At 33.6% G+C, this 13,744-nt stretch overlaps 1 protein-coding gene across 2 annotated transcripts in view; it reads right to left on the minus strand.

Moving 5' to 3' along the window:
• Window positions 1-6,085: 6,085 nt before the first annotated feature.
• LOC125059380 (proton-coupled amino acid transporter-like protein pathetic) overlaps window positions 6,086-13,744 on the minus strand; it is a 29,563-nt gene continuing 21,904 nt past the window's right edge. The window contains exons 3-10 of one of the 2 annotated variants that reach the window (XM_047663785.1): window positions 13,159-13,275; window positions 11,766-11,916; window positions 10,977-11,098; window positions 10,788-10,872; window positions 9,668-9,912; window positions 8,718-8,930; window positions 7,438-7,607; window positions 6,086-6,955 (exon numbers count right to left, since the gene is read on the minus strand). In XM_047663785.1, the coding sequence (XP_047519741.1) occupies window positions 6,681-6,955; window positions 7,438-7,607; window positions 8,718-8,930; window positions 9,668-9,912; window positions 10,788-10,872; window positions 10,977-11,098; window positions 11,766-11,916; window positions 13,159-13,275 (1,378 nt within the window). In that variant the 3' untranslated portion in view covers window positions 6,086-6,680. The remainder of the gene's footprint in view (window positions 6,956-7,437; window positions 7,608-8,717; window positions 8,931-9,667; window positions 9,913-10,787; window positions 10,873-10,976; window positions 11,099-11,765; window positions 11,917-13,158; window positions 13,276-13,744) is intronic. The other variant, XM_047663784.1, reaches the window with a different exon arrangement.

Here is a 13,744-nt window from a genome sequence, read left to right on the forward strand (position 1 = left end):
ACCCAACATCAACCTTTCGGGGATAAGAAATGAGTACAAACTTTAATATATTACGTAAAATCTTATGCAAAGGTCCATAGAAATTGTTAGGTAGTGTTTTATATAAACTTGTGTAGTATATAAATGTAAAACGTATAAAATAATATATATATAGAATAGATAGAATCCTTGCTTAATAGTATATGGTACAGGTTGAAATCTTATTTGTAATATTGTGTACATTATTACATAAGTAAAAACATATAACCAACCCGGTTTATCTCCGTATCCGTATCCCAACAATAATACGGAGTTTCATACGTTTCGTTTGTAAAAGCACAGTTATACGTAGAAATGAATGTTCAATTTTTACGCTTTTCTAACGCTCGATAAAAAAGATCCCTAGCGTAGACTTTAAAAAGATATCAGTTTGGCTTAAACGTTATTGGAAAAATAATATAAAATATTGTTGGAAATTTTAAATTTCCTATTTTTTTCTTTTCAATCAAGTACATTTCAAGTTTACCCAAGTTTCATCAAGTCTTATTAACACTAGTTTAGCAGTTTTCTCATCATTCATCTTGTATAATAATCCGGAAATAATTTTGTATATTATTATTTTAGACAAAGATTTATAGCAACTTTCTAAAAAAATATTTATAATTTATATATCGCTACGTTTTCGTATTATATTAAATATATGATCTTGTCGTAGCTAAGCAAAATAGTCATTAATTAGTGTCACTTTCGTGCATACTTTTTTCTTCTTCTGCAGGTATTTGCAATCAGCCCTAAGGCTATGAGCGAATCTGTTATGTGGTACTGTGGTGGGATTTAGATATCGTTTTAAACTTAGGGGTTATAATCCTAGGGTAAAATTGGAGTCATCCTTAGCTTGTCGATGATCTTAAATATAACATACCGACAGACGAATTACATTACACAATGCTTTATGCTTGGGTTGGAAAGCGTCATCTCAAAGACTAGTTAGTTAAAAGTGTGTTGGAATCTCATGTTTAGATTGTGTGTAGTATACACAGACTGTTATCGGATGCTTGAAGATTTTCGTAAGTTTTTTCCGAAGTGAATGTATGCCCTTACGCAGGCCGGCGCATATCGCGATATATAAGATAAGCTTGACGCGGGGACTGTGCAGTGTGCACTACACTCAAATCCATCTGCTATTCAGAGAAGTAGCGAGACCCCACCCACTAAAAACACCACAGCCCTTCACACGCCCTTAAGATGGGATGTCAGGGTTCGCCAGGCATTCTACCCAAGGGAAACCATGTCGACCAGCACCAGTACTTCATATTCCGATACCGTTAACCGGCTTGCCAGTCGAAGGAGTGTGTCAGGCACAGGAGGCTGAGATTATTATTACATCGAAAATGCATAACAACAAGTCGCTGTAATTTAAAGAGTACCGTACTGTATTATAGTAGAGAACTGTTACGGATTCAGAATGTTTTTCTCATATTTGCTGCAAGTCTCAATCATAGTCTAATTTTTTCAAATATATTATAAATTAATAAATAACTTGTTCAGATTTCTAAAAACGATGCTCGTATATAAATTATGATTTAGAGAAAGTATTTATAATTAATACATCAGTAAATCAAATATCAAAAGTTACTGAGGTTTTGTAACTATTTGAGGTATGAAAGCAGGTGTCGTTTGCCTTTCACTCTTGCAAATAATGATGAATATGTGGATGCCAAATTGAACGCTAGGTGATTATAATACCGATTCTATTTCCGTGAAAATGTTTTCCTTTATGTCGTGTATCAAAGGAGGACGGTATTAGCATATTTTTAATGATCTTTTTATTTTATTTTTTTTCAGGGGAAAACGAGTAGACCTCTTAGGCCGTTTGTCCACCGCCGCCGTTACCGGGACGTCACCGAGAACGAGATTATTTCGGGCCGAGTTTAAGATGACGTGACGGCGATCGTGTGTCCACCGCGCCGATATATCGGTGGCTCAGTTCTAAGTAAATTATAGATATATTAGTAGTTCAGTTCAGTTTGTAAGGAGCTGCGACCATTACACCATGTTTCACATGACATCTTAAGTAATAAATAATAATAAAATAAATTAAAAACAAAGATTTGTCCTCTATCAGCCGGAGGCATGGTGAAATAGGAGTAAGCACTTACATTTTCGTGGGAACAACACGCAAACAAGTGTGAACAACACGTGTGGACAAAAACAAACGTGTTTTGTATAGCCGGCACATCGGCCCGTCGTAAAACCGGGCCGAGTTCTAGCGGTCACGCCGAACTACTCGAAATATCGGCGGCTGGGATGACGGCGCTCGGGTGACGGGCGTGCGGTGGACACACGGCCATATTAAATGTATGTATCGCTAAATCGGCGCCGTCATCTCATTCTCGGTGACGTCCCGGTGACGGCGGCGGTGGACAAACGGCCTTAGTTTCTAAAAATACCACTTGTTTGCGCAATTTCATTGTAGATATTCATTTTATTCTTTTATACCTTAGCGGCAACTAAATTGCTATTTTCTTTGCACTGTGGTTGGAGTTGCCGGGAATGAAATGCACCTATAAATTTATAATAAGTATTATCATTTAATATAAAAAAGGATTGCAGAGGTATTTTATTGAACTCGCTAATGTTAGAAGCTATTGATTAGACATCAATAAGTTTTGTTTTGAAAGTCAAAACAATCGCGCATTGAAAAGTAAACAAAACATTGAAACCGCGAGGCAGATACTTTATACTGCCGATATCAAGAGAAATCACAAATACATTTATGACATGAAATTGTTGAATATAAATGACAAACATATGTGAGAGTATTAAAACAATAATCACCAATAGCTTTCCATACAAAATCGTTTTCGAGAAATCTTAATTCGCTTTGTCTTTTAACTTTCACCTATAACCTCGATCGTATTTCCTTTTTGACATTCCTATTACATTTATGAGATATACTCAGTCGTATGAATATGTAATGTTACAGATCCAATGTATTGTCGAGCTGAAAAGAATCAGGTATTGAAACAAGCCAATAAAAAAAGATTGTAGCGACATTGATATATTTATTTAATTTTATTGTAACAAGCCAGTACTCTGTAACTTCCAGTAGTGATTTTGACACCATGTTTAGTTTTTATACGGTGCAACTCCAAGGCGGGCAATGAAAGAAAATTAACTAATTAGCATACCAAATCTTTATATATCATAGTTACGGCGGTCGTATCTTACATAGTTTACGCCTTTATCTTGACATGAAATCAACAAATATAGTCGAAGTTAAAAAGGAAGGTCTGTTTAGTGACTGAAAATTATACTCAATGCTAAATGTTTAAGCGATGTGTTTATCTGACAAAAGAGAAAAACACCAGGCGGAAAGAGGAGAAAAGACAAGTGAGATAATAGGATAGTACAAGGTAAAACATGACAAACAGAATAGCTATATTTAATACGATGGTCAAATAAATGAAACTATTATTTAATACCTTGTAAATAACATATTATAATATAATAGTGCGACGCGAAATGTACAAAATCTGATATAGGATATCTTTATCGGTTCTTATAACTGAATAGGAACTGACATGTTTATTTTATCTAAAGTATTATCGTGTAATTATTAATACTAATATACCGTAAATACTATTATCTTAATGGTTTACTACGCCAACCAATTTTTTTCTTAAATCACAGATCGTGGCCCGATATAAATTTACTATTTCACAAAACGACTTCGTTCGCTTTTTCATGTGAATTAACGCAACAGGTGGCATTAGTATCGTATATAATTTTTTAATTTCTTGTTTATTGAATACAGGTAACGATTTTAAAAAGCCATTATATGTATTTTTCTTAATACAAGATACGTCAAAATGAGGTTTGTGTTAGATGGGCCAAATATAGGACAACCAAACTTCTGAAATTCCTTGAGGGCTTTTGCTGACGACCTCATATAAACTTTATTTTATTTTATTACTTACTACAAATATCTTGTGTGGTATATATAACTTCTATATTTAATAGAATTAAATAAAGCTTTATCGTTAGTTTGGGTAGTATACATTCTCCATATTGTAACTCAAACCATTGACAATTAATATGTCACTTGATATTGACATAATCGTTTAGAAACTGTTCTTAAACATTATTAATATGTCAAAATCCATTTGCTTGATGATTCGAATCCCATTTATTCGGACTTCGTTGATTAAATCGTTAGTTGTATAGACTTTATAATCTAATAAACAAAATGTATTTCATTTCCAAACCACAAATATACAATATTAACAATATTCTTAACCTACATAGTAATTATAAAACTTAAAAATGAATAAACAGAACATTTAAAAAAAATAAAAAGCTTGGTCCTTGTGGCAGTGTGCCTTGAATGCTAGCAGCATTTTGCTGTATTGCGATACTTAATCGATGAGCGAGGAAATCACTAGCTCGAGTCATCGGACCTATCTATAAGGCGCCAACTTTAATATTAAATTAGCCCCTGTGCAATAAAATAACATTATAATTACAAACATTTCAAATCATTTGGTCTGACTACTCATAGTTACTTAATTTTTGCAGTTATACTTCTTAAGGCACGTTATGAAAAATTGATGAGAGTGAAATTTTACGACGCGCGCGCACCGTGACACAATATTAACAGAATTAAGTTGCCCACGGAAGATGCTAAGGCATTGGACATAATTTAAAATCAACATTCGAATAATAATAGAATTTATGTTACACTTAATGTAAGATAATAGTAATAAATAATTTTATTTATTTAATTTTTCAAATGTAAACTGAACTTTATTGACTATAATGACTCCTTTTCCAGTCTTTGATTATTTAATTGTAATTAAATGTTTGCATGCAATCAAACACTATTTTTAATAATGCCAAAGAAGTATAACTTCTTACGCGCGTACATAAGTACACGCACTCTTTTTAAATATAGTATTGTACCGCGTTAGAAGAGCGGAATTGTTCGCTAGTCGAGGTATATAATTGATTTGTTATATAAGTTAATGTAACTCTGTAACATAATTTTCACTCTAACTGCCGGCACTATTAGAAAGGAAGCATGTCAGAGATGAAAGATAATAATTATCTATTACTAGATTATAATTAGCAAGACGGAAATAGTTACACACGAGTCGAGTTGGGTACGGGACTTTCTCAAAATTCAAAAATGTATATCTTAATATATATATTTCTTGTGTGCGTGTGTATGTGACTGAACTCCTCCTAAACGACTGGACCAATTTTGATGAAATTTTTTGTGTGTCTTCAAGGGGATCTGGGAATGGTTTAGATTCACAAATCAGCCCGCCAGATGTTAAGGGTAGTCCACCCCTAAATTTTTATTTTTATTTTTTAGACAAAATTAATTTCTATTTTTTTATGATACAGCATTAAAAAATACATACAACCCCTAATTTTCACCCCTCTATGATCAACCCCTATTTTTTTGGCAAACAACATGGCAAAACGACGTTTGCCGGATCAGCTAGTATAATTCTAAAAGTACAATTTTGGATACTAAAACATATTGCTTTGTTATTATATTCTATTAGATTGAATTCAGCACGCGTAGCGCATGACCGGGCGGCTGCGCTTCATATGAGGTCCGTGATCAATTTGACTCTTGTGACTTTAATCAATGTGACTGGGAACGCCGTCTATTTTAAGCCGGTTTTTTCAGTTGTAGCGAATGTTAGAGCATATAGATAGAACAGTTTATTGGTACACAGCTGAGGATTAAGCCTTCTACAGCGGGATTAGAGTCGCACGCTGAAGCCGATAGATCTATAAAATATTTATTTACAAATAATCTTTTTATTTATGATTTGGATAAATGTACATGTCACATATGTAGTATTGCAATGGTATTTTTTATTAAAGTTCAATAATTCATCATGTTACTGTTTACGTTGATTTGTTACGAACTTAATGGCTACAAATGATACCTTTTTTAAATAATGGTGACCTACCATTTAGTACAAAGCTATAAGCCGGAACATATAAATCAGTTTTCAATTAAAACAAACACATAATTTTTATAATTTATTTAAACTTATTTACACATTTATTTACATACTAACATTATGATCAATGTATGAACAAATAAAAAGCTAATACATTATTATAAAATGTCTGACTAGTCGATTGTTAATGAACAAAATTTATTGATACAAAGTATGCGAAAACTCAAAACTTTATGAAATAAATTTTCATCAATTATGTTTGATCTATAATTAAAAGTTAATTGGGGTAATTCAAACAAACATTCGAGGCTCTAATTAAAATTATTTAAATAGGATGATATAACATTTTCATTAATTGAATTCTCCAGTAATTGTGACACTATAGAATAAATTTAAAGAAATTGTTGTTAATATTGTAAATCGGCAGCTATTTTTAATATATGTCATGTTTTGCTGAATAATACGTAATACTTTAAAGACAAAGTACTGATAACAATTTGTAAGAAATAAAATAAATAATAAGGATTATTAGTATTGATTAAATATTTATAATGGTAATGTCAAAACCACAGAAATTTGATATTAGCACAAAATAATTTAAATAGTAACTTCACTGACTCTGTAAACTTACGTAAAAATATCACAATAATAAATTATCGTCAGTTTTTGTGTACTTGTTCATTACTTAACTACATTATGGTCTAGTTATTATGGCAATTAAACAAAAGTGGTATTAACATGTTCCGGTTCCTTAGAAAAATCTTCAATCATTCCTACAACGGACACATAAGCTCCTGAAATCAATGCCACTATGGAGATGATACAAATAAGAATGTTTTTAATCAGCCTATATTTAAGGAATCCGAAACCACGGTCCCAGTTGTAAACAATGTCGATGGTTGCTGGAATCAGGAGGCCGAGTGATGAAAAGAAGATAGCACCAACGAAGCTGATCACAAGTTCCAAATTAGGAAACGCGGCGGCGATTCCAACTGAAATGAATCAATATTTTAACGTACAATCCACAGTACAATCAATGTCAGGAATTTATTAATAAAATAGCGCACAAAATGAAAATACGTCCGGTAATAGTTCCCATATTAATATGGATAGCCTCAACCAGCATAATAAAGTTAATTTGAAAGTTTTATTACAATCTTTCCAAGAACATTCTCTAAGAATGTTTTAGTTTAAATTTGAATTTTATTATAATAGTTGCATACATTATATATAAATCGTATTTTTGGAATTCCGTTTTTACAAAAATTGCTTATTTCGAGTATCTATATTTCGGGCTTTACTTTAATTGAAATATAATAGGTACTTTTGAAAATACCTTTTGATTTTTGGATGTTACTTTTGTTACTACTCAGCTGACCTGAGCTTTGCAGCAATCGTTAACCCTGCAGTTAACAGTTGCAGTGTGCAGACATTTATAATTGAGATTTTATGTTATATGAAATTAATAACTCACCAACTGCAGTCACGATGACCGTTCTAATACTAATCTGAATAATATTGTCATATCTATTGGACTGTCTGCTCTTCAGTAATCTACCTATGAACTCCATTGGCACGTAGAATTGTAGAGCGAATGAGAAGAATATAACCACCGCCATTAGCACTTTTGTGGCTTGAGCAATCCTGGTATAAATAAAATATTTTTAGAAGACTGTACAACTTTATTAACTATTTAACACGGCCTCTAAGATTAACTACTTCAATATTAAGTTGGTAATATTTTTGGATGTATCAGCGGACAAAGAAACAGACGCAGGAATGTGTTCGACCAAACCTGAGCAATTGGGAAAGGGATTTTAAAAGACTCTAGATACAAGAGTTGTTTAATAAATTCTATCCGGAATTCCTTGACAAAATTTGAAAAGAAATAACATTTTTTCTACAGTTTTATTTAATTCCCTGTTATAAGGGTTTAAGGGTTAATTTTTTGCTACTAGATTAAATATCATAGTTTAGTATATTAATATGTATCTTGTTGTCTTTATTAAACCATTAAGGCTGATTCACGCTACACCGTGTCTCGACCGGGCCGTGTCCCGGCCGGGGCACGGCCTTACATTAATGATATACTTTTGTATGAAGTAATTCATGCCTGACCGTGGCTCGGCCGTGCCCCGGCCGTGCCCCGGCCGGGGCACGGCGTTGTAATGTCGGTGGGTATTGTTTCCCGGCTCCGGCACGGTCCGGCCCCGGCACGTCGTAACATGAACGTAGGCGCCCGGGCACCCGCAGAGCAGTCAACGTCAAATCTTAGTGAGGTTAAATTTTTTTTTGTTTTTTTTTTTGACAAAAACAGATATAGACGTCCAAACACGTACGTGCGTACACCCAAACAGCCCGGTGTAACATGAACCACTGTCCCGGCCCGGTCGCGACACGGTGTACCGTGAATCATCCTTTAAGCGATCTAAATATGTATATGTCGGAGCAATGGCGTTAATGTCAGCTGCCACTGTCATAATATGTCACAGAGCTTATACATCAACAGCTTCATAGTCAAATCGGTTCAAAACGGTTAATAGTAGCTCTTTTCGCTAATATCCCTAGATATATAAATTAACGACAATTCAATGTTCGATAGTTATAATTACTATAATGATATTAATTAAATTTTCATTTTAGGCAAATGACAATCAACAATTTAACACTTAGAATAGGTGTAAAAAAATAATACAGAAATAAAATTCAATGAAAAGAAATACGGAATAAAATAAAATCAAATATAATACTTACACGTGATCCTCAGGCAAGTTCAGAGTAACGCTGCCTTTAGCTGCATCACCATATTGGACATAACCAAAGAAACCCACAACTCCAAATAGAGATATTACGATAACCATAGATGTGTTCCATACTCCAGGACAGCCCAAGAACCGCTGAGGATTTTTCATCTCATTCTCAACTGGCATTACCACACCGATACCTTCCATAGCGAAGATCACCGTACTGAAATAATATAATATGTATAATTTTTTTAGACAATCTAATAAAACCTGTAAACTTTGTATACTTTGTCATAATTATTTTTGTTGTGTCTGTGTTGTATAATTCTTAAGATGTAGAGAAACACAGAGATCTGTATTGTAGGATACCAATTACCTGATGGGTATGCTTAGTGCCATAAATTAAAACACATAGAAGAAGAACTTCACTTCATCTTTAGGTTATATTTGGACCGTGGATAATATCTTATATATTATTATAAGCAATTATATTTTTGACGTTATACTTCTTTAGGCGAGTTATGAAAAATTGATGAGAGTGATATTTTACGATGCGCGCGCACCGTGACACAAAATTAACAGAATGAAGTTAGTGGCGCATGTTGGCACGCACGCCGCCTCTGTTCACTGTGTATTTACATATATTTATCCACATGCTTTGAGTTTCTACATTTAAAGCACGTGTTTTCATTATACAAGTGCGAATTTTATATGTGCGCCTGAATTGTAATCAGAAGTGATTTAAATTGAATATTTAAATCAATACTAATTAATATTTTTTTTAATTTAATTTTTCACATGTAAACTGAACTGTATTGACTATAATGACTTCTTTTCCAGCCTTTGATTATTTAATTGTAATTAATTATTTGCATGCAATCAAAAATTATTTTTAATAATGCCAAAGAAGTATAACTTCTTACGCGCGTACATAAGTACACGCACCCTTTTTTTTATTACCTCATAAACAGGGGCCAGGTGGTAATGCTTGCTACCATTTCTCTGTCTGTGATCGGTGGTAGGTCTAAGAAGACGTAGTAGAGTGTGATACCGAATACACCTAACAATAAGATGTTAGCTATTGTAGAGAATGGTACCAGGTACTTCAGATTCCGTATCTGACATAGCAATGCTAAGGGTACTAACGTTAAAACACAGTACATCTGAATAGAAATATTTACAGATGGAAAGTAGAAGTCGACGACCTGAAAAGAAAATTCATTTATTTTAAATTGGCAATTCCTGTATTTCACTGGACAATAAATACAATTATATATATACGTAGATATTCTTGATACGAGTTTGGAGTTATAATATTATATTAAAGTACTTTTAACTTATTTTATTCTTGCTTTTTACTAAAAAAACAAAGGGATGTGTAAATAGTGAATAAAGAAAGTGGAGTAAAAATCACTTAGATGTGTCAAAAACAAAATTATTTTCAAAGCTTCTAGATAAACATATCAAAATGAAAGTGTCTTAGCAACTCAAAATAAATGTTTGTTATCCTTTCTTAGAAATAACCTTTAGTCTAGCTTAGCTTGTGTATACATTTCAGTAGCCGAATTAAAAGTTAGAACTATAGAAAGGCACAGTAAAGCGTATTTGGCTTATACAATATTGAAATTGCTGATAAAAATATTGATTGTTCATAAAAACACAAATTATTCTAATATACATTATGTATATCTTTATCAATCTTTACTTCGTGCCTGACTAGGCCACGGCGGCTTATCCCCATTGAGATTGCTAAGTATGCAGGGGATATAGTGCACGAGTGTATACGTAGGGAAGTGCACTCTCTATTTCATAACTCTTACAAAGCGGGCCATCGCTTGTCCGACACAACTGCGGTAACGCGAGAGCAGGGCAAACACTGACAGCTTTACACTCATTCGCCCCACAAACCACGGTGTTTAACCACAATCTCATAAACTTACTGGTAGCACATTAAATTTTTTCGGTGATCTATGTAAATGGCCCACACGAGAATCGAACCCGGAACCTCAACCGCAGTAATGCTGGATCAATGAAACTACATATTATATAAGAATAACAGATACTTATCGATAATCCTTACCTCTTTGAACGATGAACCCATGAAAACTACATAGACGCATAGAACACTAATGTAAGTAACCGCTATAGAGTAATCAATCAATGTCCTGGAACAATGTTTATTATTATAACTTTTATTCCTTCGAAAATATTAGAGCAAGACTACCATGTAATAACTTTGCCATTTAAATTCTTTGAGGCGTCGACTTACTTAACAAAGGAGCTCCATGGGCGGAGCTTTTTAGGTCCAAATTCGAACGCCGCGCCGCAAGTCTCCGCAAAACTCATCGAGGGCTTTTTAGCTTCGGTGCAAACCTTTTGCGATATTGAAACCTTAAAAGTATTAGAAGCATTTATTTGTTGTTTCTATTAGGGTAACTTTTGACTTTAAAGTTAAGCTTTATTGATGTTAAATTTTCTTGTTCAGTTGTTTATATAATCGCACTCCCTGGAGTAATAATTTTTGATTACTTGAACTGAAAATGAATAATGATCGTAATATTTTCTGTACAACCTATTTTTCCTACAACACTGAATACATTAAAGCGTCAAAAGCTACTCAATATAATTGTATTTTCGTATGTTTATGTTTATATTATGTTATTACTTCTCATTTAATCTAGTAATAAAATATCTTATATTTTTCTTTTCGTTAAATATATTCTTAAAATAGCAATAACGACTTTTATATGTGAACCCATAAGGTTAGTATTGTTTATACAGGACAATTTTTTTATGATTTTGGATGTATTATTATAGGTTTTGACGCATATTTCAAGCGGTTAATGTTTTCCAAGAAGTTATCACCACCATCGTTGGACATTTTTGTTTAATTTTAAGAAACAATGTCCAACATCCAATGCACACGCCTATCAAAAGAGCAACTGAACTCAACGGTCAATTCAACGCACTACTGACAAATTGACTTTGACCCATTGAGTATTTACAGCCTGCAAGATGTCATATACGTATACATACATAATCTCTGCCATATACGTACCACAAGCTGTACTGTATGGGTGCAGACCAGTCCAGCGAATAATGTTCCTATAACACCTGCGACGAGCCCTGAGTTCTTGAATGCTGCTGGCATAGCCAACACTCCTGTCCCTATGCATGCTTTCAAGATATGAGCTATGGCACCAAATGTACTGAAACAAAAGTACATTTTCAGTACGTTGTGAGTACAAAAGAGAAACAAAAAGAATGTATTGTTGCTTCTCTTTTGATTCCATAGGATTCAATGACGACTTTAAAGAAGGGTGGCTATATGGTATGGTGATATGCGAACATAATATTCCATATTTATATGTTTTGAATTTTATTTAACGAATAAATGGCATGTTCCATATTATTTTCTAATGTAAAAGAAAACAATTAAATTAATCAGTATATTATACATCTAGGCGATAGATTTCATTCCATATAATACAGACCTCCAAGTTATACATTCCATTAATTAATAAATTATATTATCTTTTGTACCTGGGCCTCTGATATCTGTATCTGTTTCATGATCATTTGTTTATCTAATAGGCAAGTAGGTGATCACTGATCAGCCTCCTGTACCTGACACACATAGTCGACCCAAAAGGGTCTAAGGTAAGGTTTCCTCACGATGATTTCCTTCACCGTTCGAGCGAATGTTAAATGCGCGCATAGAAAGAATAGTGCACAGCCGGGGATCGAACCTACGACCTCAGGAATGAGGGTCGCACACTGAAGCCACTAGACCAACACTGTTCATTCCATTAATTAATTAGAGAAAATAATGCTTATAACTGGGACAGATATACGTTAAATTCATTTAAGCTTTAATTAATTAACCATCATTATTATAGGAGCTCACTTATTGTAGTTGAATTTGAAATATATCTCGCCTTTGTCAAACTCCGGTGACAATGCCTTTTTAGTAATTCTTCTATGAGTTTCACAAAGTAAGGCTAAGGTCCCTCAACTGCAAAATAAAGACTTTTTTGCGCATTTAATTTAGAGTTTCATAGTTTGTCGAACCTACGTTGGAACTAAAATGGTAAATACAATCCTATATTTTTTACAGAGCTAGTGGAAGTAAGAGTAGTAATTTAGCGGCTCACGCCAAACTACTGCTCTTACTTCGGCCCGGAGATCCTTCATTTAAATCACGAATTTTTGTCACAAATATGTCTTTCTATGGCTATTCGACTTGACATTCGCTCGTACGGGGAAGGAAAACATTGTGAGGACATCGCGCCTGTTTCCGCATAGGTTCTTTTACCCAAAAATCACAATCAATACAATACAAAATTACATCTACTTGAAATATCAAGAAACAGACAACGTCATCAAAGAGTTGTTTCACCTCTGTGTATTTTTTTTAGTAGAAATTAATTAATAAGATAATTCGAACTCACGTTGTAGGATGTTCCACTTGTCTATGCTCAAATGGATTGTAAGCCTTCTCCTGACAAGCATCCTTTGACTCGATGCTGAGAGTCGACTGGAATCCTACATTGCTTGTTAAGTCAGCACTGAAATACAAGTTTAAATTACACGTATAATAAGTTATTAGTATTTTGAATATAAACTTAAGAACTCCGACGCGGGAATTAGTTTGTAGGTATTAATGTGAAGCTGGTTGTAAGCTTGCTTTTTTTTATTCTACAAACATGATACACATACAAAGATACAAAGAAGAAGTGGCTATTTGATACCATCTTCGTTCCTTGCATCTTTGTAGTTTGTTGGATAGACTAAAGTTCTTAATTTTAAATTGTTACAATACAAGTTTATTATAATTGTTTTAAATTATACAGAGTTGTGACTTAGACTAGACTATACTAGAGCTTATGAACCCTAAAATCGTGTGTTGAACGTTCGAACAGCTCTGTTCAAATGTAATTTGTGTTCATATTGTAAATAAAGCCGATGTCACAAACTTACTAATTCATGACGAATTTCGTTCATAAGGCGCACACCTTTATCACTCTTCATCTTACT

The sequence above is a fragment of the Pieris napi genome, chromosome 19 (genome assembly GCF_905475465.1).
Source record: "Pieris napi chromosome 19, ilPieNapi1.2, whole genome shotgun sequence".
Taxonomy (NCBI): Eukaryota; Metazoa; Arthropoda; class Insecta; order Lepidoptera; family Pieridae; genus Pieris; species Pieris napi.